General features: G+C 45.4%; 1 protein-coding gene across 11 annotated transcripts in view; it reads left to right on the top strand.

Annotated features, from left to right (window-relative positions):
* The window catches only part of LOC109905056 (protein FAM13B-like), a 67233-nt gene that overhangs the window by 31689 nt on the left and 8534 nt on the right, over nucleotides 1-27010 (top strand). For 5 of the 11 annotated variants that reach the window (XM_031789871.1, XM_020502200.2, XM_031789870.1 and 2 more), the window contains 10 exons: nucleotides 5163-5290; nucleotides 13786-13921; nucleotides 14865-14965; nucleotides 15603-15654; nucleotides 15729-15825; nucleotides 16278-16343; nucleotides 19092-19302; nucleotides 19484-19625; nucleotides 25874-25955; nucleotides 26371-26523. In XM_031789871.1, the coding sequence (XP_031645731.1) occupies nucleotides 5163-5290; nucleotides 13786-13921; nucleotides 14865-14965; nucleotides 15603-15654; nucleotides 15729-15825; nucleotides 16278-16343; nucleotides 19092-19302; nucleotides 19484-19625; nucleotides 25874-25955; nucleotides 26371-26523 (1168 nt within the window). The remainder of the gene's footprint in view (nucleotides 1-5162; nucleotides 5291-13785; nucleotides 13922-14864; nucleotides 14966-15602; nucleotides 15655-15728; nucleotides 15826-16277; nucleotides 16344-19091; nucleotides 19303-19483; nucleotides 19626-25873; nucleotides 25956-26370; nucleotides 26524-27010) is intronic. The other 6 variants (XM_031789876.1, XM_031789874.1, XM_031789878.1 and 3 more) reach the window with 3 other exon arrangements.

Raw genomic sequence — 27010 nt, 5'->3', positions numbered from 1 at the left:
TTTTACTGTTGTTTTTTTCTTCTCACACACACACACGCACACTTTTTTTTTCCCTCCTCACTATTGGTTAGAGCCTGTAAGTAAGCATTTCACTGTAAGGTCTACTACACCTGTTGTATTTGCCGCACGTGACAAATCAACTTTGATTTGATAAGGCCCTCCTCCTCAACACTCCCATATGGGCTCTCTGGGGGGCATAAAATGCACTTTTTGGTCCTTCAGCCACTGGCAGGTGGATTTAATAATCTACCAGATCCACAAAATGATGAGCATGCTTTGTAATGTTTCTTAAACATTGTGGTATATTTTATGAGTCTTTTAATCAAAGTGTCACAGATGAGCCAAACATTTTCACCTGCCCCTTTTAAGGGTGGGAGGTTACCACATAAACACGACTCATCATGTTTGTGCCTCAGATTGAGTCTGACAAGTAGAGGCGTTGTCTTCACTTCCCTAGCAGTTGAAACTCAAACATAGGAAAACCTAGCTTGTGAACAAAACAATGTAAATAGCCAAGAAGTATAAGGACAGTCTCACCTCAGTAGACTTTTTTGTTTCAAGTAAATTAGACCAACTTTGATGTCTGTCACCAGCTAGGCAGTCTTGCAGCGCGAGGTGGAATAGGCTATATAGGATTCATAGTTCTTTGTGCGATTTTAATTTACCTGCTATGAAACAAAACGGCATAAATACTTTGAAAACATCTACTGCAGGATTTATTTTTGCTATAAATGTCGTCATACTTCATTATTTTATGAAACGCTCACACTGTGGAGCCCTGACCACCTGCCAACGTGGTAAAATAGATTTTGGCATTGACAGGTAAAATGTCTGGCTGGCATTTTAATTTTATGCCCTGATCTCTGACTGCACTCCTCCTCCTCAACTCCCTTATGAGCGCTCTCTCTCTCTCTCTCTCTGACTGCACTCCTCCTCCTCAACTCCCTTATGAGCTCGCTCTCTCTCTGACTGCACTCCTCCTCCTCAACTCCCTGATGAGCTCGCTCTCTCTCTCTCTGAGACTGCACTCCTCCTCAACTCCCTTATGAGCTCGCTCTCTCTGACTGCACTCCTCCTCCTCGACATAAAATGTGGTGCCAGACAACGTGACCGGGAAGATTTTTACTTTACTGGCAATTTGATACATTTTACAGACCCATATGCATTGGGTGCATACCCCATTAGGGCATCTACCCACGGTGCTCAGAATGACCGAAACCACATTTAGGTTACGGTAATACATCTTAAAAGAACGTGTAACTCGTGATGAAGCAGCCAGTAAAACGTCATTTTCAAACATTTGCCAAAATGCAATTAGTGAGAACACCATTCAAAACAGTGAATGTTAGAAACTTAGAGGGGGAATTTAAAGATGCAACAACTAGGATGGGTTGCTAATATTACATGGCCTTTGGCTTCTGGACAACAGAAAAAAACGTAGATATGAAAACTAATAGAACAGGAGAGAAATGGCATAGTGCTGGGTCCAATAGGGAAGTAAATGGAAATGCATGTTTTACTCCAGCAGCAACAGCTGAGGAGCTGCAGGAGAAGCCCAGCTCAAAATAGGCTCTATATGCTGTGTGCGCATGATAGTTGTGTTGTGAAAAAAAGATGCATGATGACCAATGAAAATAAACACAGGCCAATTCCACTAAATTGTCAAATGAACCTTTCCATCAATTAATAAAAAGTTATTATAAAATTATTTATCAATGGGATTTTTTTTCTCCCGGTAATTTTGGCCGCCAACAGTTTATTTATTTACTGGCTTTTCATAATTTTTAGGGGAGCAAAATCTGTCAATTGCCGGCTAATGGAAACCCTGACACACATACTCACACACACAGAGAAATCAAGGTTATGCCCTCTTTAGTTCCTCACATTCTTGTCTCTGACCACTGACCCACACTGAGCCCTCTTTCTGAAACGTCATCCATTAGCTAGCTTGTTGGGTCTGGAACTTTCCACTGACTCTAAGGGCCTATTCTGTTTCTCTGATGGTGTGGGATACAGAGTCAGCTTGTGGCTGGTTCACTGTGTTTGACTTGGACTCGTGGTGACAGCCTGGGATATTGGCTATCACGTTCACTAGTCAGAAACTAGGGGTGTAATGGTTCACCAAACCCACTGTTCGGTATGTATTGCGGTTTTGGGTGACATTTCGGTACAGCAGGAAAATGAAATGCCAACAGTTACTTTTTAGTTTATTTTTGTTTATGAAAATCCAAGGTGTTATTCCTAATTCCATATACAGTGGGGAGAACAAGTATTTGATACACTGCCGATTTTGCAGGTTTTCCTACTTACAAAGCATGTAGAGGTCTGTAATTTATCATAGGTACACTTCAACTGTGAGAGACAGAATCTAAAACAAAAATCCAGAAAATCACATTGTATGATTTAAGTAATTAATTTTCATTTTATTGCATGACATAAGTATTTGATTCATCAGAAAAGCCGAACTTAATATTTGGTACAGATACCTTTTGTTTCTAGCATGAGTGTAGATTGTTGACAAAAAAATGAATTGAATCCCACTTTGTAACATAATTAAATGTGGAAAAAGTCAAGGGGTGTGAGTACTTTCTGAAGGCACTGTAAAGGGGTGTGAGTACTTTCTGAAGGCACTGTAAAGGGGTGTGTCATTTCCCAGTCCGGGGTAATGTGATATGACTGTCACTGTGAAGTAGCTCTCTGTAGCCCTGGAGGTCCATCCATTGGTAGTAAGCTCACAGGGTGCATTGGCCAATTCGTTGGCAACTTCAGCTTTACCTTGCTTATATAGAGCAGGTACTGCCTGTTTGCTGAAATGGGCAAGAGGGTGAAGTTTGTAACGAGGTACATTACATTGTACAAGATGTTCCATAAAGATCTAAAGATACTATAGATCACACCATTCACCACCTTAGCTACAAATTGTTCCACGCACCATGTTTAATCTCATTGCAAGGAGAGAGGTTACCCCACTGAGTCGGTCTAACTGAGATTGGGAGTGACTAATAGATATTCAGTTTGCATCTGTGGCTCTGTTTACAGAGGCAGTACAATTCTGATATTTTGCCAATAATTGGTTGACTGCAGTCTAGAAGACAGAGCATTCCCCTACTATTCTGAGATATCTCAGAACCCATACTCGGTGTCGCGACATCTCTCCCCCTCCCTACCTCCATGCCAACTGTGATCTGCTGCCGTGTCACAGCTGCATTGCCAAGGTAACAGCTATCTGACACCTCTGATTGGATTTCAGGGCCTTCTCCCTCATCGTATATGCAGATGGTTATGACTCATGCTTGTGTTTTCATGGCAGCGGTGTCTAGCCGCTGGCTGTAGTGTAGCAGCAGAAAAACAAACCAGGCCCAGAGGGGCGAGAATTCTCACTGTTCCACCTGATTTAAACCCGTTTATCCACCTCAACAAAGACCAGAACATTGTGCATTTAAATATGCTGACGGGGGAGACCACAAAAGAGATCTTAATAGAGAAAGAGCTCAAACACCTAAAAAGGTCTCTAGTGGATGGATGGGGAGTCAAAGTAACCTTCACGTTTTACACCTAAAAAGGTCTCTAGTGGATGGATGGGGAGTCAAAGTAACCTTCACGTTTTACAACACCAGGTCCTGACAGCACTGACAGCTGGGGAGAGAGAACTAACTCCGACAGGGTCAATTCTTTTTGAACAGTCATCCAACTTTCCATGTCAGAAACGCAGACATCTTTCTAGACCTCAGACTTTCTGACCTGAAGATCACTGACGTCATGATTTGACCTAGTTTTTTTCCCTCTGAGTTACCAGTTGTCTTGAAGGCACCAAAAGTTCTGATGAGTTGAACTTTTGATGGGCTGATGGATACGTAACAATCCGTTTAGCCAATTTACCCACACATTCAAGCATTTAAAACGCCACACAGACCACGGGCCAGAATGTATCCGTTGTGATTTTGTTTAAATTCTCCACGGATCAGTCTGGCCAGGCCTTGCCCTTTAATTTGATTGGTCAAAATACCAATTATTGGCTAAATATCTGAATTTTACTGTCTGTGTAAACACAGACATAGATGCAAAGACAGAATCTATTAGTAATTCCTATTCTCAGTTAGGTTACCCCAACGAGTCTCTCTCCTTGCAATGAGATTAAACATAGCTGTAAATTGTTCCGTGCCCTAAGGTGGTGAGTGGTGTGATCTATAGTATCTTTATGGAACCTATTGTACAATGTAATGTACTGCCCATATTAGCAGCAGGCTCTGCACCAACTGCAGTGTCATTATCTAGGTACATTTCAAGGGATGTCAACCTCACCGAGTCATTTAGGACCTATTTAAGGAACAGCCAAGCCTGGCTGAAAATGTACAGCAGCAATCACTAATTGGTAACAGATGTTTGCTTTGTTTCTAGTCGTTCTATGTTGTGAACTGTACACAGAAAACATTGGAGCCCACATGACCGGTCCTGTATGGGAGATGTTTGCCGCCTGTCTATATGTATGTTATTTGTTGATAGTGGTGCAAATTGCTTATTGATTCATTAGGTCAATAATGGGGTAGGTACCAGTATGGATTTTTACAATACCGTCTAACAATATTTTGATACCGCTAAATAAAAAGTAGATTTGTCTTTCTTTTGGTTGAGTATAAAACATTCTGAATGGTGAAAGCAAATTCATGCTCTCTCCCGCCGTGTAGAAATTAGACTGCAACCACAGCGCACACACCCGAGGTACCGAGTGTCGGGACCGACAGCAGACTGTCAAACCAGCAGGGTTTCCCTGTCACTGCTCACTTTGTGTCCTATAAATAGATCACTAGAAGATACATATCATTCATTCTACCTGGAGAGGGTTCGGCTGACTTTAGTTCATTTAAGTGGGGAAGTACTTGGCTGAACATTATGCTGTAGTCGGCTGTATAGCCAACAGCCAGCACTAGTGGAAAACACTGCCATCAGAAATGAGAAAAATATTGTGAAATGATATTTTGGCCATATTTCCCAGCCCCCTGTAACCTACATAATGTTGCATAATGTCTGGCTGAAAGTTTGGTACAGCTCCATCAGAGGTGTTATGTATGATGATACTTAAACCTTCTCGCCTACTTCAATAAGATGCCATCTGTTGGAGTGCCTCTGTCTAAAATGTCCCCCTACCCTTCTCTCTCCTGCAGATCACAGAACTCCTGGACGATGACAAATTAGAGGCATTTGAGGAGCTGCCCCAAGATGGCGAGGATGGCCCCCCTTCCGCCTCTGAATCCCCCCAACACAGTAACACCCAGGTCACCCCCTCTTCAAGGTAAGATCAAATAAATAATGACTTGGTTTATGGCTTTGTGCATATATTACAAACATATCAAGCGTAGACAAAGGACATGGACAATTACAGACCATAAATACACTGAGAATAGAAAAGTGTAACTCTTATGATTCATCTGTACACTATACACATCTACACTGTATAAACACACAGACCCCTCCGTGTACTCTTGTAGCCTCCCTGGTATACATGCACCCACCTCGTGTGTGGACATGTTCAGGCTGAATATGAGCGTGGTGTCACATTCCAGTCCAGCTGCCTGCTTCACCACAGCTATGTTCTTGAATCTGGTGGGGGAAGCCATAAAGAGCTCTTAAAGAATAATGTTATAGGGTCAGCTCAGCTCCCACATGATGCAGTCTTACATAATTGGAATCGTGATCCCATTTTTCAATCATGTGACCCCACATGGGCTCCTGACCCCAAGCTTCAATACACTGAGAAAAGTAGTGACTTAGATCATTATCACATTTTTCTCATTCAATGCATGGAGCATTATAGTGCTAGTCCAAACAACAGACTTTTCCCAGAACCGGGGTAGCAGCGTCTCTGCCAGGTCAAAGCTCCTGGGATCTCAAGTCTCCACAGTGCTAAATGTGCTAAATGGATGAGTGTGTCTCCTTTCAAAAGTTCTGATGTCTCGTTCTGAGAGAAATTCCTCTTCCCTGGAAGTATTTGTCCTGATCTCCTCTCTCTGTTTAGTTCCAGTGCACCTGCACCCACTTTGATCTGAGCGAAGCGCCAACAGGGCTGTTGAGAGCTCCACCACAGGGCCACCATACAGCAGCTAAATGTCAGGCTGGTCTGGAATGACAGGCCGGTTAATTTATATTAATCAAATCCAATTGTATTAGTCACATGGGCCGAATACAACAGGTTTAGACCCTACAGTGAAATGCTTACTTACGAGCCCCTAACCAACAATGCAGTAAAAAAAGAAAAGAGAAAGTAATTGAAGAGCAGCAGTGAAATGACAATAGCGAGACTATATATAGGGGGGTACTGATAGTCAATGTGCAGGGGCACCGGTTATTTGAGGTAGTATGTACATGTAGGTAGTTATTAAAGTGACGACAGAGAGTCCGTGATTTCCTGTAGAGCCTGCCACATACGTCTCGTGTCTGAGCCGTTGAATTGCTACTCCACCTTGTCCCTGGACTGGCATTTCGCTTGTTTAATTGCCTTGCTGAGGGAATAACTACACTGTTTATATTTAGCCATATTTCCAGACCTCTTTCCATGGTTAAATGCGGTGGATTGCGCTTTCAGTTTTGCTCGAATTCCGCCATCCATCCGGTTTCTGGTTAGGGTAGGTTTTAATAGTCACAGTGCGTACAACCTCTCCAAATGGCGTGGCTTCCGATTGGTCAGATCAGCGTTGAATGGTTCTCGTCACTGGTACATCCATTTTGAGTTTCTGCCTTTAAGACAGAATGAGCAAGATGGCATCTTGGTCAGATTTTCCGAAGGGAGGGTGGGGGAGGGCTTTGTATGCATCGCGGAAGTTAGAGTAGCAGTGGTCGAGTATTAACCCTACCTGTCGTGCAATCAATAAGCTGATAGAATTTTGGTAGCCTTGTTCTCAAATTTACTTTGTTAAAATCCCCCGCTACAATAAATGCAGTCAGGAACTTTCTCTGTCTTCTTGGTAAGCAACTCCAGTGTATATTTGGCCTTGTGTTTTAGGTAATTGTGCTGCTGAAAGATGAATTCATCTCCCAGTGTCTAGTGTAATCAATTTGAAGTTCAGGCTGTAACACAACAAAATGCAGGAAAAGTCATGGTGTGAATACCTTCTGAAGACGCTAGATGGAATGGTGGAGTTGGGGCAAGCACTGCAATTTTTTTACCTCGTTATTTAACTAGGCAAGTCCGTTAAGAACACATTCTTATTTACAGTGACGGGCTACTTGTAAAGTCCCCCTGTCCAAACCCTCCCCTCACCCGCATGACGCTGGGCCAATTGTGCGCCACCCTATGAAACTCCCGATTACGGCCGGTTGTGATACAGCCCATCACGGCCGGTTGTGATACAGCCCGGGATCAAACCCGGGTCTGAAGTGACGCCTCTAACACTGCAATGCAGTGCCTTAGACCACTGTGCCACTCGGGAGGCCTTAATAGAGATGAAAAGGCAACCAACAGAACTAGTGGCTGACAGTATCCCTCACAACTATTGTCGTGATGCCTGGGGTTGTTCTGCAGTCACAGTTCTGCTTTTGAAGGAATGTCTGTGCGGTATTAAGTTGTCATGTCTTTTTTTTTTTTTATTAATGTCCAATTACATAGTCTTAACCCAATTTTTCATATTTTTATTCAAGACAATTGACCACCATCCTCAACAAGAAGAATGTTGTCTTAAATGTCTTGATAGGCAAGTTTTGCTTCTGATGGTGGTCATGGATCAACAGTAAAACTTGACCGATCATGTCCGATGTCGTTCAGTCATGGAGGGAAAAACTGCAGGCTTTGCTGACTTGTTTGTGCCGAGCCCTGACAGACATTAAGCTTGTCCCCCATTGTGCCCTGACAACATCTCAGCGACAGCTCCCATCAAATCTAAATATAAGCCCATTGGACCGTCCACTATCCGTTCCCCCCTCCATTTTTTTTATGGGGCACAGAAATAAACTCTGGTGATGAGGAACAGCGTTCTTGAGACATGCTGAGGTGCGAGACAGGGGAATGTGGGAACAGCTGTTTGCACCATAGTGACTGTCTGCGTGAGGTGGTAGGGTCACAGACCTCCCTCTTCCCTCACCCTGTCCACCTCTCCAACTCAGTGCCTGCCTGCATGCCTTCCTTCATGACACCAACACCACTCGCTTGTAAAGCCAGTGGTTGCATCTGAAATGGCACCCTATTACCTACATTGTCCACCACTTTTGACCAGGGCCCATAATAGGGTGTGGACAGTGTCCAAGCCAGAGGATCAACAGCCCCTGGGCCAAACTCCTCCTCATGGTCTACTTTCTCCAGCCAGACCTGTCCTGAGAACCCTGTGGACATTATTTATGAGGGCTCCGAGGCCACTGCATGCCACAGAAACCTGCCGCTCTTATCTGTGTCAACAGAGCACTTGCTGTCTCTTTCATGAGGACGGATGAGTAACTCATCGTAGACTCATTGAGAGGTGTTTACATGGTTAGCAGCACCCCGAAGGTGGACTCCTGCTCCACTCGTGGCCTGGGCCCATCAAAACAAGTTCCTCCTACTGAATGTATTCCATATACCCACTCCTGGTGTTGGTCTGCTCCTGGGTTTTTTTAAGTAGCTGATCATTTATGTCCACTGCTGTTCCTCTGCGGGCGTCATGTCCAGGTACATCCCACCCCCTTCACCTCTTAGTTACTTCCTACTACCGTCCTTTCCTAGCTTACCTTGTCTCACTACCTGATTATGTCAAGGCTATATGTTTAGAAACGTATGTTTAGAATATATGGCTCTGATATGCACTACCTGGCTTGGAATATAGTATCCACACGACCTACATAACAAATATAACATATGTTATCAGTTCTCACCCACAGTAGCTGGACAGACTTATCTTCATTTCCTAGGAATTCGAACATACTTTCTACCCAGGAAAGATTACTTTTATAGCAACTAAACAACTGTAGCGATGATAAATGGGTCAACAAAACATTCAGTTAGATTAACAACAAACCTAACCCTTTTGCTGCAAGTGGAAAATGATGAAGCATTGTCAGAACACATTGAACTCTCTGAACTGATTCCATCATGGTTAGTTCAGGCGGGCCGGTGACCTGGCTCAGGATGTATGGAGAGTGTATCTCTGTGTGTTTGTTCCTTATCACTCCCGAGACAAACAGATGAGGTAATTGCTAAAGAGAGCCTGGGTGTGGCCATCCTGTCCCCCTAGCTGAGCTCCAGTCAGAAGCTATAAGTGGGCCAGCCCTGCCAGTGGGCCAGCCCTGCCAGTGGGATATGATTAAGTAGGATATGGGTGCCAAGCGGATATAGGGGTGATGTGCACGTAATATAAAAGCCAGGGTGATGGGTGTGTGTGTGTGTTTAGTGATTGGGGGGCTGCTGTGTTGTATTATGTGTTTACTGGGTGTCGGTTGGGGAAGCCCGCCCCCCTCAGGCCAGGTAATTGGCCAGCGGGTCAGGTTCCCTGGTTGTGTCAGGCAGCCCTGTATTTGAGCAGAGTTTTGGATTGTTTACTGCAGCTGAGCCCAACACTACGCAGCCAGCCAGCCAAGTACAGAGCTCCACAATATGTATCCAGATTATCAGGGTTTGCTCTATGAGTTGCTCATACAGAATTTATCACCAATAAAGGCTCAGTCCAGATAACCCACAACAAAAACTACTCGACTAACCAAGCAGAACCAAGAACCAGTGAAAATGGCTTGTGAAATTCTGCTGCACAGGTAAAGTCCCGGTGGGAAGGATGAGAGGGAGGAGGATTGTGACAGCGTGTGTGTATTGTCACATACAGTTTTGAGATTTGTAGTGTATGATAGATTAATACAGCCCCATGATGTCACAGAGGTCTTGCACAGGTAGTTAATGATGAACTTGTTAATCAGAGGACTAATTCTACATCTCCACTACCCTACCCACAGCAAGGTTGCAGGTCTGATTGACAGACGTTTAGTTTTCATAAGGAAAAGAGGTGTTTACGAGCTGAAAGGTCAAGCCTGGGAGAGCGTGCGTTTTCTTGAAGTACCTGCTGCCATACATCACTGTTTTAGCATTTGGCTCCTGGAAGAGTTTAAGAGTCAAAGCCTAGGCTACCTCTATTTTGGAAGAAGATTGTTCTGACCTACCACTTGGAGCCCTTTTCCCTGTGATCAGGAGGTTAGCAATCTACTTTGTCAAAGAGCTATGTGGCAGATGATATGGCAGTCGTCCTCATTACCCAAATCACTTTGTCAAAGCTGGCGCGCTTATTTCACCTCATTACGTTAGCCAAATGCATGAGGCGCTCCAGGCCTTTCTAAAGCTAGTAAAGCTTTTTGTCTTTGACTCCAAAAATCTTGGCCTGTGTTCCATCTTGTCACACATGCTGATTTCTCCACAGTCTGGGAAACGGGACTGATGATGCAGTCTCATCTGATTCAGAGTGGGAGATTCACTAACAGATCTCTCAGTGCTGTGCGCTCTGGCCTGTGTCTGGCCCTGTCCAACAGCGCACTCATTGCGGACTGCAAAATAAGGACTACCTTGGGATTCAGAGAGATGGAATGGTGCTGGTTATGTCATCTGAACTCAGTAGACCAATACTCAACTATACTCTCTCTTGAGCCATACTGGCTGCTTCGCTGGCCAAAGTCCAAACGAAGGCATCATTGTCTAGGTGTGCTGAAATTTGTACGTAACGTGTTTAACTGTCAGAAGGGGAGGTGCGGTGGTGGGTGACTGAGTGTCTGGCCTGTTTAGTCTCTGACAGCTTGTGGCTTCAGTGTTTATGCCTCTTACTGCACAGTCAGTGTGGAATCAGTGTGGCTTTTTTCTCAGTAAACAAAAGGGGGAGGGGGGTGTGACAGGTGACTGTGTTAATAATTAAGGTGTTATTGAATATATTTGAGCAGCTGGGCAGAGACAAGTGAGAGCCAAGGGGTTATATTTTCAACACTAGAGAAAGGGCACAGAATCCTATTGACATATGGAGGTCCTGTTGGCTGTGAAAAGTGATATTGGAGATGGTGAACCCCTTTTAATATTCTGTGGTGGGTCAGAGTTTCCACTGTCAGTGGTTTCACAGATCTAGCCTTAGGATAGGTCAGGCTAGGATAGGTCAGGACAGGATAGGATGGGGCAGTAACACCATTCTACTGTTAACCTTTGTGCCTGTTTGTCTGCATGGTATGCTTGAGGAGGTGACCCACCCTGTCAATATCAAACTTTAGAGTCTTTTCCCCTGGGGTGCCCCTTTCGTTGCCCCCCCCCCCCCCCCCCCCCCCCCGAAAGGGAAACTCCGGCTCAACCCGACACTGGCGCTAACAGTGGTGGATGTTATGCAAGCACAGATTCCTGGCATGCAACACTTTGTTTATGAGCCGGAGGGCGCATACTGCTGAATCAACCCAGTCCCTTCTTCCTGTCAGCTGCCCCAACACTGCCTGATGAGCAGAGAGGCAGGCGGTGTACTGTTTGACATTTACCCACATCATTGGAATGGACCCCGTATTTGTGTGGCATCAGGTAGGGGTTGCTATGTACAGTAAAAAGGCCTCTGACCACCCGCCCGCACGTCCTTCCTGCCCTCTGCCCATCCTTGGTGCTTCTGGGAGTGGCGATTGAGAGTGAAATGAATGACATAAGGAAAGGACATGCAGCGCTCTCATGCAGCGCTCCACAGAGGTGTGATAACTGCCTTGATACCTGGTCCTCTGGATGTACTTCCCTCCCTCGGTGGAGATGGACCCAGGTGAAATAAACACTCACACACGCGCACTCATATGCACACAACCACATGCACACAACCACATGCACACAACCACACGCACACGCTCACCCACGTCGCGCGCGCACACTCACCCGCATCACAGACACCTGTGTCACGTCACACGTACACCACACGCGCGTCACGCGCACACCTACTCGCGTCACGCACACTCACACTCACGCGCACACCTGCTCACAACTACTCGCACGCTCACAACTACTCGCACGCTCACAACTACTCGCACGCTCACAACTACTCGCACGCTCACAACTACTCGCACGCTCACAACTACTCGCACGCTCACAACTACTCGCACGCTCACAACTACTCGCACGCTCACAACTACTCGCACGCTCACAACTACTCGCTCGCTTCACACACACTCGCATCACGCACACTAGCGTCACACATACCCACACCTACACTCACGTCACGCACACCCACACTCACGTCTCGCACAGCTAAATGTACAGCTACACACACACTCACGTCATGCACAGCTACACTCACGTCACGCACAGCTACACTCACACCATGCACATGCAGGTGGCTCAGCCAGAGCCCGGACTTGAACGTGATCGAACATCTCTGAAGAGACCTGAAAATAGCCGTGCAGCAACGCTCCCCATCCAACCTGACCGAGCTTGAGAGGATCTGTAGAGAAGAATGGAAGAATGGAAGAAACGCCCCCAAATACAGGTGTGCCAAGCTTGTAGCTTCACACCCAAGAAGACTCGAGGCTGTAATCACTGCCAAAGGGAGTACTCTGTACTCTGTAAATGGGTTATGTCTTATTTAATGGGTTATGTCTTTTTATTTTACTTTTGCAAACATTTCTAAAGAACTGCTTTTTCTTTGTCATTATGGGGTATTGTGTGTAGATTGAGGGGAAAAAACTCCTATATTTTTGAATTAGGCTGTAAGGAAACAAAATGTGGAAAAAGTCAAAGGGTTTGAATACTTTCCAAGTGCACTGTATGTAAACAAAATGTCCTCTCTGAAAACAGATAAGGGTTTGTTGCAGAGCTGGGCACAGCCAATGATGTCTATACATATCTATTGGGCTCACCACAAAATGGTGACCAGGACTCTATGCAGTCTTGGATTGGGTTCTTGCCAGGGGGTGCTTGGGCTTGACCAACCACTGGCCCCTTTGTAGATGGCTATGCTAAAGCTAACCCTTTATCCATCTATGCACACTTCTGAAGCCAGGAATACAGCAGAGTTCAGTACAGTTTAATGAGCAGGGAGTTTGGTACTTAGTTCATGTAGTGCTGTATTATATATCACAGGACTTGTCCCTGGTTGACTTTATTATACCTGCCAGAGATCCGTAAATGGGTCGTGGAGTGGTTCAACTCAGCTTCTCATGCTCCTAATTAGATGGATTCAGAGGGTTAGTACTGTGGCAACAGAAGTGAATACTTTGAGCTTGTGTTGTTTCTGCAGCATTATAAAGAGGACCATCCATGCTGCAGTGGGACAGCACTTCTTTTACCTCAAGAGCTCTATCGACAATGAGATCTATGAGAGCCAAATGTGAACACACACACACTTAAATGTACTCACAATATATTGCACTTCACACACATACAAATGCACATTGGGCTCCCGAGTGGGTCAGCGGTTTAAGGCACTGCATCTCAGTGCATGAGACATCACAAAAGTCCCTGGTACGAATCCAGGCTGTATCCCATCCGGCCATGATTGGGAGACCCGTAGGGGCGGTGCACAATTGGCTCATCCGGGTTTGGCCAGGGTAGGCAGTTATTGTAAATAAGAATTTGTTCTTAACTGACTTGCCTAGTTAAATAAATAAAATTTCAACATATATGATGCAATTTCGACACATACAGAATGACGTATCAAAGCATGCACACTTAGAGTGAATGGCTAACATGCATTCCTCTGTCACCCTGTTCACCCATACTGTACATTCTGGACAGAACTGGGTGGTAGGCACCTCCAGAAAGGTTGTGTTACCACAGCTGACAGCCAGCAATGCTGATTTTTGCTGCATGGTGCTTATTATGGCTAATGACTTTGGTTCCCACAGGGCGGGCCCCAGTGAGAGGCCAGGGCCGGGGCCATGCGAGGGCCATGGTGAAGAGGGCCTGTGTGAGAGTGAGGAGGGCCCCACAAGCAGTCCCCTGTCAGCCCCAGAGACAGAGCGCAGCCCTGAGGCCCAACAGGTCAGTCATACTGTGGAGTCAGTCACTCAAACACACACACCGCAGACAAACGACTCCACATGCTCTGGCAGTCAGCAGAATATTGAATGTTTACCATACTGAGCCCTGTCGCTATCAATTCATTACAAGGTTGATGCTTGTTGCTATCAGCATGGCCTTTTGTGTAGCCCATAACAAATATGTAATTCTCCTGGGAGGGCTGGGGTGCTGGGAGATGAGAGGAGGTTTGTCAGATACATATACTGTTCTGTTCTCGCCAAGCACAGCCAGTCCTGCCTGATAATCACCATCACACACACTATATAACTGCCAATTCGATGCACTTTAGATATCCTACACAGAATAAGATTTCGCCTCTATAGCATAAGATGATGTCCTGGATTTGGGGGGAGACATCTGAAGAAATCTTTGTAGATGACTCGTCGTCTTCTGAAATGGCAGTCATTGGTCCATCAGTGTTCCTGGGCACCATTTTAGCTCTCCTGGCTACTGGCCTTGGATAGAGGCCTTGGATAGAGGCCTAGATAAAATGGCAGCTCGTTTACGCTGATGTCTACCCAACTTCTCCCTCTCTCCTCCACCACCACAGAGATGGCTGCTGGCTGGGCTCCACAGCCCCTCAGCCCAGAGGTGGGACTCTCTCCATGAATTGGGTCACCCTCTTTAAATAGTCTGCCTGCCCCCCAAAGAATAACCACAACACCTGTTCAGACCACACACTCCTCCCCTCTCTATACATGTATACATACAGGGCCATCTTCACCCACTTAATAGAAAGGAAAGGAGGCCACATTCCAGGAATTCAAGCTATAGCATCTCATCAATATAACCTCTGTTAACCTGCTGTTAATGGTGCCTCTGTTTGACAGAGAGCCTACATGTTTTGCTGTGTGTGTGAGAAATGAAGTCTAATTCTCGAGACATTGTTTTTGTTTTCTCCCAGGATTGTGACTCCCATAACGGGGCCCTGGAAGAGAGTTCTGGAATGAACCTGGACCACACCGAGGCTCTCGTAGACACAGAGAACAATATCAACACGGCCAGGTTGGCTTTGAAGCATTTAATTGTATTGCTAAAATCCACAATTACCTCCGGCTTAAAACACCAAGGCTTTGCTGTCTACTTTACTTCCTGCCTTCCCAGAGAAGGCTGATGGCTGGCATTCAATCAAACAAGTTGTATGCTAATCTGGATTTTGGGGCTTTGTATGAGTGTTTAGTTATTACGTAGAACACAAACAGCCCTAAGATGGTTTTGAAAAGACTGATGTGATGTGAGCCATCCGCTGTGAATAGACTGGAGGGAGACGTTCTACTGTAAATAGACCCAGACATGAGACTGTCATGTTGTCTGTCTTGTGCGGAGTGGAGGCCACTTGACTCGTCAAGATGTCTATTCTAAGCAGTTGGATACAGCGTGATCCTACCTCCACTCAACATAAAGCAAGCATACAGACACACACGCCTGTCCATGACGGTAGTCCTCGGTTATTGTCAGCTGATCAACAGTCACTCTAATACATTGTGCATAAGGCATTGAGTTCAATAGTCAATGGCAAAAATAGCCACAGTAACAAATTAAAACATTTGCATCACCAATGAGGTCAACCATCATACGTGCCTTTCTGTAGTTCAAATGGACCATTATTCATGTGTCTCTCTCTCGCTCTCTCTTGTTGTAGGCAAGAAAACCAAGCCTGTGAGAAGATGGACCAGGCTGATCTCATCGCCTGTGTAAGTGTCTATGTCAATGCCTTCTTCACGACTAGGGTCTACTGTACTCTGTTTAACACTGTCTCTCCATCCAGGTCTCTGTGTGTGAGTGTGACCAGAATGCCAACACAGACGCCAGCTGCCCCAGCTCCCACCACCTCCACCGCATCTTCCCCCACAGCCAGTGGGAAGGTAACTTTCTCACCATGGATGTTGTGTGTTTAATACACAATGTTCCCTAAGTGACAGTTAGGATAGTGATGGAGTGAAGTGGGGGAGGCAGGTAGCCTAGTGGTTAGAGCATTGGGCCAGTAACCGAAAGGTTGCTAGATCGAATCCCCGAGCTGACATGGTAAAAATCTGTCGTTCTGCCCCTAAACAAGGCAGTTAACCCACTGTTCCTAGTCCGTCATTGAAAATAAGAATTTGTTCTTAACTGACTTGCCTAGTTAAATAAAAATGAAAAATAAAAAGTCAGTGGAGACCAACCAAAATGCATATCCAAGTAAACATGGATGCAAATGATGAATTATGTATTGTGCTAGCTAGGTATGAAAGCACCTTAGAATGCTTGCTCAAGCTGGTTACCTAAAACGTCAGCTCACGCGGTGTTCTCTGCCATCTCTCTCTCCCTCCTCCCTTAGCACCATCCCCAAACCATCTCCCCCTCATAGACTTCACATGTATGCACCTGCAGGGGAGAGGTCATGGTAAGTAGGAGCTCTCCATCCATCCATACTTCCTCCCTCATCATCCTTCTCTTTACTAATCCAGACCTTGTTGGACTGGGTCCCTGTCAGTGAGCCTAATCCAGAGTTCTTTGTCCTTCACCTCTCTCGTTCTCTTGTCTCTTCTGGGCGACCAGCTTAGGGCTCACTCAGCAAGTTCATTCTCACACCTCTCCTAATGGTTACTCCTCAGTATCTAAGAGTCATAGAGAAGAGTCAACGGCAGACCTTTACTTTTTCCACATTTTGTTACGCCTCTAAAATGTATTCATTTTTTTTTTTACCTCAATCTACACACAATACCCCATAATGACACAGCAAAAACAGGTTGGGTTTTTTTGTTGCTAAAAACTGAAATACCACAAGTATTCAGACCCTTCACTCAGTACTTTCTTGACACACCTTTGGCAGTGATTACAGCCTCGAGTCTTCTTGGGTATGAAGCTACAAGCTTGGCACGCCTGTATTTGCGGGGGTTTCTCCCATTCTTCTCTGCAGATCCTCTCAAGCTTGATCAGGTTGGATGAGGAGCGTTGCTGCACAGCTATTTTCAGGTCTCCAGAGATGTTCGAACGGGTTCAAGTCTGGGCTCTGGCTGGGCCACTCAAGGACATACATAGACTTGTCCCAAAGCCACTCCTGCGTTGTCTTGGCTGTGTGCTTAGGGTTGTTGTCCTCTTGGAAGGTGAACCTTTGCCCCAGTCTGAGGTCCTGAGCGCTCGGGAGCATATTTTCATCAAGGATCTCTCTCTGTACTAGTCTCCCAGTCTCTGCCTCTGAAAATCATCTCCACAGCATGATGCTGCCACCACCATGCTTCACCATAGGGATGGTGCCAGGTTTCCTCCAGATGTGACACTTGGCATTTAGGCCAAAGAGTTCAATCTTGGTTTCATCAGACCCGAGAATCTTGTTTTTCATGGTCAGTCCTTTAGGTGCCTTTTGGCAAACTCAAAGCGGGCTGTCATGTGCCTTTTACTGAGGAGTAGCTTCCATCAGGAGTGGCTGATTTGGTGGAGTGCTGCAGAGTTGGTTGTCCTTCTGGAAGGTTCTCCCATCTCCACAGAGGAACTCTGGAGCTCTGTCGGGTTCTTGGTCACCTCCCTACCCCGATTGCTCAGTTTCGCCAGGCGGCCAGCTCTAGGAAGAATCTTGGTGATTCCAAGCTTCTTCCATTTAAGAATGATGGAGGCCACAGCATGATTGTTACACAGGTGCACTTTGTGCTGGGAACCATAAAAGGCCACTCTAAAATATGCAGTTTTGTCACTCAAACACAAATTTGAGGGAGTGTGCGATTGGCATGCTGATTGCAGGAATGTCCACCAGAGCTGTTTACAGAGAATGGAATTTTCATTTCTCTACCGTAAACTGCATCCAACCTTGTTTTCGAGAATTTGGCAGGACGTCCAACCAGCTTCACGACTACAGACCACGTGTATGGCGTGGTGTGGGCGAGCGGTTTGCTGTTGTGAACAGAGTGCCACATCACATGGTGGCGGTAGGGTTATGGTATGGGCAGGCATAAGCTACGGACAATGGACACAATTGCATTTTATAAATGGCAACTTGAATGCACAAAGATACCATCACGTGAACCTGAGGGCCATTGTTGTGCATTTCATTCGCTGCCATCACCTTATGTTTTAGCATGATAATGCACAGCCCCATATCGCAAGGATCTGTGCACAATTCCTGGAAGCTGAACATTTCCCAGTTTTCCATGGCCTACATACTCACCAAACATGTCACCCATTGAGCAAGTTTGGGATGCTCCGGATCGCTGTGTACAACAGCTTGTTCCAGTTCCTGCCAAGATCCAGCAACTTCGCACAGCCATCGAAGAGAAGTGGGACAACATTTCACAGGCTACAATCAACAGCCTGATCAACTTTATGGTGGTCACACCAGATACTGACTGGTTTTCTGATCCACGCCCCTTCCTTTTTTTAAGGTATCTGTGACCAACAGATATCCTATCTGTATTCTCATGTGAAATCCATTGATTAGGGCCTAATGAATTTATTTCAGTTGACTGATTTTCTTATGAACTGTAACTCAGTAAAAGCTTAGAAATTGTTGCATGATGCGTTGATATTTTTGTACATTATTTATTTCAGGCCACAAAGTGTGAAATTGAGCAAACAATACCACAATGGAAAAATCTAATGAGAGGTCTAAAGAAAGCTGAGGAAAGAACCATGTCTAGTGTAGTTGGCCTAGGCCTATTTTCATATTATTCTAGCGTTGTGCAACCTAGATTCAACACACAGTAGCCTCGGCTAATCATTTATAATGATCCAGTTCTGAGGACAGCAGAGTTACTCTGCAGCCCATGATGATTCTCGTTGACTGTCACTCGATTCATCTGCACGCTTCGGCACAGACATGCCCACACATCCTAGACAACTACACATGTCTTTAGTGCCACAGCTCCACCAGAGAGGAATATGCTCCAAAACATACTTTGTCAATAGTTCAGGTGACTCTTAGCCCTTCAGCAACCAAAGGAAAGGAGGGGTGCTAAAAAACAAAGGACATATTAGAGGCAGAAAGGAGTTTGAGCACTCAACAAAAATGGCAGTGATTGATTTTAGTTCACTTTACAGGAGGAGACTAGGACACCAATGTGTTGGTGTCCTGTCTCAGTAGGTCCTTGAACTGCAGTGCTGTAGATGACCCTTGTTACACACTGAGACTCATCTGTGCGTTTCTTTTTGTCCCACCCAGACCCCGTGCCAGCCTTCAAGTCATGGCAGGATGAGAGTGACTCTGGTGAGGCCCAGCTGTCCCCCCTGGCCGGGCGCATGGTGCCCCTGCCCCACGAGGAGGACTCCCATCCCCTCATGGCCCGTCGCTTCCTGGACTTTGGCCACAGCCAACGCTTCCTGCAGCACCCCGACACAACCTCGCCCACTAAAGCCCACCAGGCCCTGGGGAGGTGAGAACACACTGGCTCACTCATCAGGAATGGTTATTTCTATAGACATGATGGGCGACTTTGATGTTTTCCTGTTTAGTTATTCGATCTTATAAACCGTGTTTGTAAGCCAGGATTTTGCATTGAGGCTTCAGGTGCATGGTCACCGCCTCTCACACTCTCACTCACTTGTCTCATCTAGGCCTCACCGTGCCTCCTTCACTTCCAAAGAGAGTGCTGTGAGGAACGACTCGGCCCCCCACCAGCTCACCAAAAAGCTGCAGAACCTCAAGAAGAAGATCAAACAATTTGAGGAACAGTTTGAGAAAGAGAGGAACTACAAGGTTAGATACAGTGCATTCGGAAAGTATTCTGACCCCTTGACTTTTTCCACATTTTGTTACGTTACAGCCTTATTATAAAATTGATTCAATTGTTTTTATCCCTCGTCAATTTACACACAATACTCCATAATGACAAAGAAAAAACATGTTTTTAGAAATTTTTGCAAATGTATTAAAAATAAAAAACGGAAATATCACAGTTACATAAGTATTCAGACCCTTTACTCTACTTTGTTGAAGCACCTTTAGCAGCGATTACAGCCTAAAGTTTTCTTGGGTATGACGCTACAAGCTTGGCACACCATAATTTGGGGAGTTTCTCCCATTCTCTTCTGCAAATCCTCTCAAGCTCTGTCAGGTTAGATGGGGAGTGTCACTGCACAGCTATTTTCAGGTCTCTCCAGAGATGTTCGATTGGATGGGCCACTCAAGGACATGCGTAGACTCCAGAGATGAACTCTGGTGCTCTTTCAGAGTGACCAGTTCCTTCGACCTCATGGCTTGGTTTTTGCTCTGACATGCATTGTCAACTGTGGGACCTTAAATAGACAGGTGTGCCTTTTCCTCAGAATAATAGTGAAGACATCAAAACTATGGAATCATGTAGTAACCAAAAAAGTGTTAAACAAATTTTCTATATTTGATTCCTTAAAGTAGCCACCATTTGCCTTGATGACAACTTTTCACACTCTTGGCATTCTCTCAACCAGCTTCATAAGTTAGTCACTTGGAATGCATTTCAATTAACAGGTGTGCCTTGTTAAAAGTTAATTTGTGGAATTGCTTTCCTTAATGCGTTTGAGCCAATCAGTTGTGTTGTGACATGGTAGGGGTGGTATACAGAAGATAGCCCTATTTGGTAAAAGAACAGCTCAAATAAACAAAGAGAAATGACAGTCCATCATTACTTTAAGACATGAAGGTCAGTCAATCTGGAAAATTTCAAGAACTTTGAAAGTTTCTTCAAGTGCAGTTGCAAAAACCATCAAGCGCTATGATGAAATTGTCTCTCATGAAGACCGGAGTTACCTCTGCTGCAGAGGATAAATTCATTAGCGTTAACTGCACCTCAGCATTTATTTGGGCTGAAATCTAACTACTACAGAACACCAATAATAAGAAGTGACTTGTTTGGGCTAAGAAACACGAGCAATGGACATTAGACCGGTGGAAATGTTGGTTCCAACCTCCGTGTCTTTGAGACACAGAGTAAATGAACGGATGATCTCTGCATGTGTGATCCCACCATGACGAATGGAGGAGGTAGTGTGATGGTGCTTTGCTGGGGACACTGATTTATTTAGAATTCAAGGCACACTTAACCAGCATGGCTACCACAGCACTCTGCAGGGATACACCATCCCATCTGGTTTGTTCTTAGTGGTAATGTCACTTGTTTTTCAACAGGACAATGACGCAAAACACACCTCCAGGCTGTGTAAGGGCTATTTGACCAAGAAGGAGAGTGGTGGAGTGCTACATCAGATCAAATCAAATCAAATTAATTTATATAGCCCTTCGTACATCAGCTGATATCTCAAAGTGCTGTACAGAAACCCAGCCTAAAACCCCAAACAGCAAGCAATGCAGGTGTAGAAGCACGGTGGCTAGGAAAAACTCCCTAGAAAGGCCAATACCTAGGAAGAAACCTAGAGAGGAACCAGGCTATGTGGGGTGGCCAGTCCTCTTCTGGCTGTGCCGGGTGGAGATTATAACAGAACATGGTCAAGATGTTCAATGTTCATAAATGACCAGCATGGTCGAATAATAATAAGGCAGAACAGTTGAAACTAGAGCAGCAGCACAGTCAGGTGGAAGTTGAAACTGGAGCAGCAGCATGGCCAGGTAGACTGGGGACAGCAAGGAGTCATGTCAGGTAGTCCTGGGGCATGGTCCTAGGGCTCAGGTCAGTTGAAACTGGAACAGCAGCATGGCCAGGTGGACTGGGGACAGCAAGGAGTCATCATGTCAGGTAGTCCTGGGGCATGGTCCTAGGGCTCAGGTCCTCCGAGAGAGAGAAAGAGAGAAGGAGAGAATTAGAGAACGCACACTTCGATTCACACAGGGCACCGAATAGGACAGGAGAAGTACTCCAGATATAACAAACTGACCCCAGCCCCCCGACACATAAACTACTGCAGCATAAATACTGGAGGCTGAGACAGGAGGGGTCAGGAGACACTGTGGCCCCATCTGAGGACACCCCCGGACAGGGCCAAACAGGAAGGATATAACCCCACCCACTTTGCCAAAGCACAGCCCCCACACCACTAGAGGGATATCTTCAACCACCAACTTACCATCCTGAGACAAGGCTGAGTATAGCCCACAAAGATCTCCGCCACGGCACAACCCAAGGGGGGGGGGGGCGCCAACCCAGACAGGATGACCACAACAGTGAATCAACCCACTCAGGTGACGCACCCCCTCCAGGGACGGCATGAGAGAGCCCCAGCAAGCCAGTGACTCAGCCCCTGTAATAGGGTTAGAGGCAGAGAATCCCAGTGGAAAGAGGGGAACCGGCCAGGCAGAGACAGCAAGGGCGGTTCGTTGCTCCAGAGCCTTTCCGTTCACCTTCCCACTCCTGGGCCAGACTACACTCAATCATATGACCCACTGAAGAGATGAGTCTTCAGTAAAGACTTAAAGGTTGAGACCGAGTTTGCGTCTCTGACATGGGTAGGCAGACCGTTCCATAAAAATTGAGCTCTATAGGAGAAAGCCCTGCCTCCAGCTGTTTGCTTAGAAATTCTAGGGACAATTAGGAGGCCTGCGTCTTGTGACCGTAGCGTACGTATAGGTATGTACGGCAGGACCAAATCAGAGAGAGAGGTAGGAGCAAGCGCATGTAATGCTTTGTAGGTTAGCAGTAAAACCTTGAAATCAGCCCTTGCTTTGACAGGAAGCCAGTGTAGAGAGGCTAGCACTGGAGTAATATGATCAAATTTTTTGGTTCTAGTCAGGATTCTAGCAGCCGTATTTAGCACTAACTGAAGTTTATTTAGTGCTTTATCCGGGTAGCCGGAAAATAGAGCATTGCAGTAGTCTAACCTAGAAGTGACAAAAGCATGGATACATTTTTCTGCATCATTTTTGGACAGAAAGTTTCTGATTTTTGCAATGTTACGTAGATGGAAAAAAGCTGTCCTCGAAATGGTCTTGATATGTTCTTCAAAAGAGAGATCAGGGTCCAGAGTAACGCCGAGGTCCTTCACAGTTTTATTTGAGACGACTGTACAACCATTAAGATTAATTGTCAGATTCAACAGAAGATCTCTTTGTTTCTTGGGACCTAGAACAAGCATCTCTGTTTTGTCCGAGTTTAATAGTAGAAAGTTTGCAGCCATCCACTTCCTTATGTCTGAAACACATGCTTCTAGCGAGGGCAATTTTGGGGCTTCACCATGTTTCATTGAAATGTACAGCTGTGTGTCATCCGCATAGCAGTGAAAGTTTACATTATGTTTTCGAATAACATCCCCAAGAGGTAAAATATATAGTGAAAACAATAGTGGTCCTAAAACGGAACCTTGAGGAACACCGAAATTTACAGTTGATTTGTCAGAGGACAAACCATTCACAGAGACAAACTGATATCTTTCCGACAGATAAGATCTAAACCAGGCCAGAACATGTCCGTGTAGACCAATTTGGGTTTCCAATCTCTCCAAAAGAATGTGGTGATCGATGGTATCAAAAGCAGCACTAAGGTCTAGGAGCACGAGGACAGATGCAGAGCCTCGGTCCGATGCCATTAAAATGTCATTTACCACCTTCACAAGTGCCGTCTCCGTGCTATGATGGGGTCTAAAACCAGACTGAAGCATTTCGTATACATTGTTTGTCTTCAGGAAGGCAGTGAGTTGCTGCGCAACAGCCTTCTCTAAAATTTTTGAGAGGAATGGAAGATTCGATATAGGCCGATAGTTTTTTATATTTTCTGGGTCAAGGTTTGGCTTTTTCAAGAGAGGCTTTATTACTGCCACTTTTAGTGAGTTTGGTACACATCCAGTGGATAGAGAGCCGTTTATTATGTTCAACATAGGAGGGCCAAGCACAGGAAGCAGCTCTTTCAGTAGTTTAGTTGGAATAGGGTCCAGTATGCAGCTTGAAGGTTTAGAGGCCATGATTATTTTCATCATTGTGTCAAGAGATATAGTACTAAAACACTTGAGCGTCTCTCTTGATCCTAGGTCCTGGCAGAGTTGTGCAGACTCAGGACAACTGAGGTTTGGAGGAATACGCAGGTTTAAAGAGGAGTCCGTAATTTGCTTTCTAATAATCATAATCTTTTCCTCAAAGAAGTTCATGAATTTATCACTGCTAAAGTGAAAGTCATCCTCTCTTGGGGAATGCTGCTTTTTAGTTAGCTTTGCGACAGTATTAAAAAGGAATTTCGGATTGTTCTTATTTTCCTCAATTAAGTTAGAAAAATAGGATGATCGAGCAGCAGTAAGGGCTCTACGGTACTGCACGGTACCGTCCTTCCAAGCTAGTCGGAAGACTTCCAGTTTGGTGTGGTGCCATTTCCGTTCCAATTTTCTGGAAGCTTGCTTCAGAGCTCGGGTATTTTCTGTGTACCAGGGAGCTAGTTTCTTATGAGACATTTTTTTTGTTTTTAGGGGTGCAACTGCATCTAGGGTATTGCGCAAGGTTAGATTGAGATCCTCAGTTAGGTGGTTAACTGATTTTTGTCCTCTGGCGTCCTTGGGTAGGCAGAGGGAGTCTGGAAGGGCATCAAGGAATCTTTGTGTTGTCTGTGAATTTATAGCACGACTTTTGATGTTCCTTGGTTGGGGTCTAAGCAGATTATTTGTTGCAATTGCAAACGTAATAAAATGGTGGTCCGATAGTCCAGGATTATGAGGAAAAACATTAAGATCCACCACATTTATTCCATGGGACAAAACTAGGTCCAGCGTATGACTGTGACAGTGAGTGGGTCCAGAGATTGTGGACCTGGTGTCCACAATCCACCGGCCTCAACCCAGTTGAGATGGCCCAGAGTTACCTCTGCTGCAGAGGATAAGTTCATTAGTTACCAGCCTCAGAAATTGCAGCCCAAATAAATGCTTCAGAGTTCAAGCAACAGACACATCTCAACATTAACTGTTCAGAGGAGACTATGTAAATCAGGCCTTCATGGTTGAATTGCTGAAAAGAAACCACTACTTTTTATTTAACATTTATTTAACTTATTATTTACAATGAAGGCCTACACAGATTTCCACGGTCTACTACTGAAGGACACTGATAATAAGAAGAGCCTTGCTTTTGCCAAGAAACACAAGCAATGGACATTAGACCGGGGGATTTTTGGTTCCAACCGCAATGTCTTTGTGAGACGCAGAGTAGGTGAACGGATGATCTCTGCATGTGGTGTTCCCACTGTGAAGCATGGAGGTGGTGGTGTGTGGGGGCTTTGCTGGTGACTCTCTGATTTATTTCAAATTCAAGGCACTCTTAGCCAGCGTGGCTACTACAGCATTCTGCAGCGATATCCCATCTGGTTTGCCAACACACCTCCAGGCTGTGTAAGGGCTATTTGACCAAGAAGGAGAGTGATGGCGTGCTGCATCAGATGACCTGGCCTACACAATGACCTGACCTCAACCCAATTTGAGATGGTTTGGGATGAGTTGGACCGCAGAGTGAATGAAAAGCAGCCTATTGCTCAGCATATCTGGGAACTCCATCAAGGCTGTTGAAATGGCATTCCAGGTGAAGCTGTTTGAGAGAATGCCAAGAATGTGCAAATCTGTCATCAAGGCAAAGGGTGGCTACTTTGAATAATCACTTTTTTGGTTATTACATGATTCCATGTGTTATTTCATAGTGTTCATGTAGAAAATAGTAAAAATAAAGAAACCCTTGACTGAGTAGGTGTCCACATTTTTGACAGGTACTGTATGTAAATAAAGTGTTTTGTTTTCAATGTTTTATGTGCAACAAATTATGACAACCTGTTTTCACTTTGTCATTATGGGGTGTAGATTGAGGGGAAACAATTTTATCCATATTAGAAAAAGGCTAACGTAACAAAATGTGGAAAAAGTCAACTGGGCTGAATTCTTTCCGAATGCACTGTAGATACTGTGATATGAGGAACAGTTTGAGAGAGTGAAAATACAAGTGTGTGTGTGTGTGTGTATTGCAATATGAGGAACAAGTTCATGCTTCGAATAAATGCACAGTATGCAATCAGCTGGCAGGATGCCATTCATCAGTATTCACTGTTCTCCCCACAGCCGTCCCATGGTGATAGTGCAGCTAACCCAAAGGTCCTCAAGTGGATGACCGACCTCACCAAAATCCGCAAACAGTTAAAAGGTAAGAGCAGTCTCTGTCTGCATGGTTGTATTGGGGGGAGTGGGAGGGTGCTTGGTTCCATGGCAGGGGTGGGGTTGGTTGGGTTGGACTCAGTTTGGCAGGTAAACTTTTGTGCCATCCTGTTCCTCCCCTGGGCAACCTGGTCTTGCCCTGACCCGCCTGCCTGACTGCCCAGTCCAGTGGTGGCGGAGCTGGGTCAGTCTCATCAATGCATGGGTATTACAGTACACACCAACTGTGGCTCTAACATAATGGCCTTCCCTCACTGTGTTGGTCCATTGTGAAAGTCCCCCCTCATCCATCTATATCAATTCCATTTGAACCCCCCCCCCCCCTCCCCAATCGGGAGATGCAAAGCCGAATAAGTGTCTCTCTCTTCTTTAAAATTCTAAAACCGGACGTCCCCCAACTGCAGGAAGACAGCATCTCTTTCTCAAAGGGTCCCTGAGGCACCAGGCGGTGCTTCAGTCATACAGACGCCACCAAACCTCCTCCACCTCCGCCCCGAACACACCCCATTTTACACTTGCACGTCCCCTCACTGCCTCTAAACAGACACCCTACCTATGTAAGTACATTAACAGCAGTAAGTAGAAACCAATACTTCCAACTGAAGGTAGACTCTCTGTTCTTTCTCTCTTCTCATAGCTCTCTCTCTCGCTCGCTCGCTCGCTCGCTCGCTCTCCCTCTCAATTAAATTCAAAGGGCTTTATTGGCATTGGCAAAGCAAGTGAAATAAACAAAAGTGACAAAAATCCACTGGTAACACAGAAGCACATCCCCCAGTCTGGGGTTTGGCAGTATGTCATGTAGTGTAGTAATTTGGGTGTAAATCCTGCGGCGAACAGGGTGGGAGTCTCTAGCCAGAGTGTGGAAGCTGGATTCCAACAGTTATTATTTTGAATGGATATGGTCCTTGAGAACATGCCTTTTGGAACATTGTCAAATGTATTTATGTATTTGATTTGCTGCTCATTCATCCGTATGCTCCTGTGGCTTTAGACAGACCTTTAGCAGTGGCTAGTCTGCTGTGTTTGTGTCTGTGGACATATGGT

The sequence above is a fragment of the Oncorhynchus kisutch genome, linkage group LG15 (genome assembly GCF_002021735.2).
Source record: "Oncorhynchus kisutch isolate 150728-3 linkage group LG15, Okis_V2, whole genome shotgun sequence".
NCBI lineage: Eukaryota > Metazoa > Chordata > Actinopteri > Salmoniformes > Salmonidae > Oncorhynchus > Oncorhynchus kisutch.
Note: the sequence above shows the minus strand (reverse complement) of the source record. Positions and strands in the feature narration are given on the sequence as shown.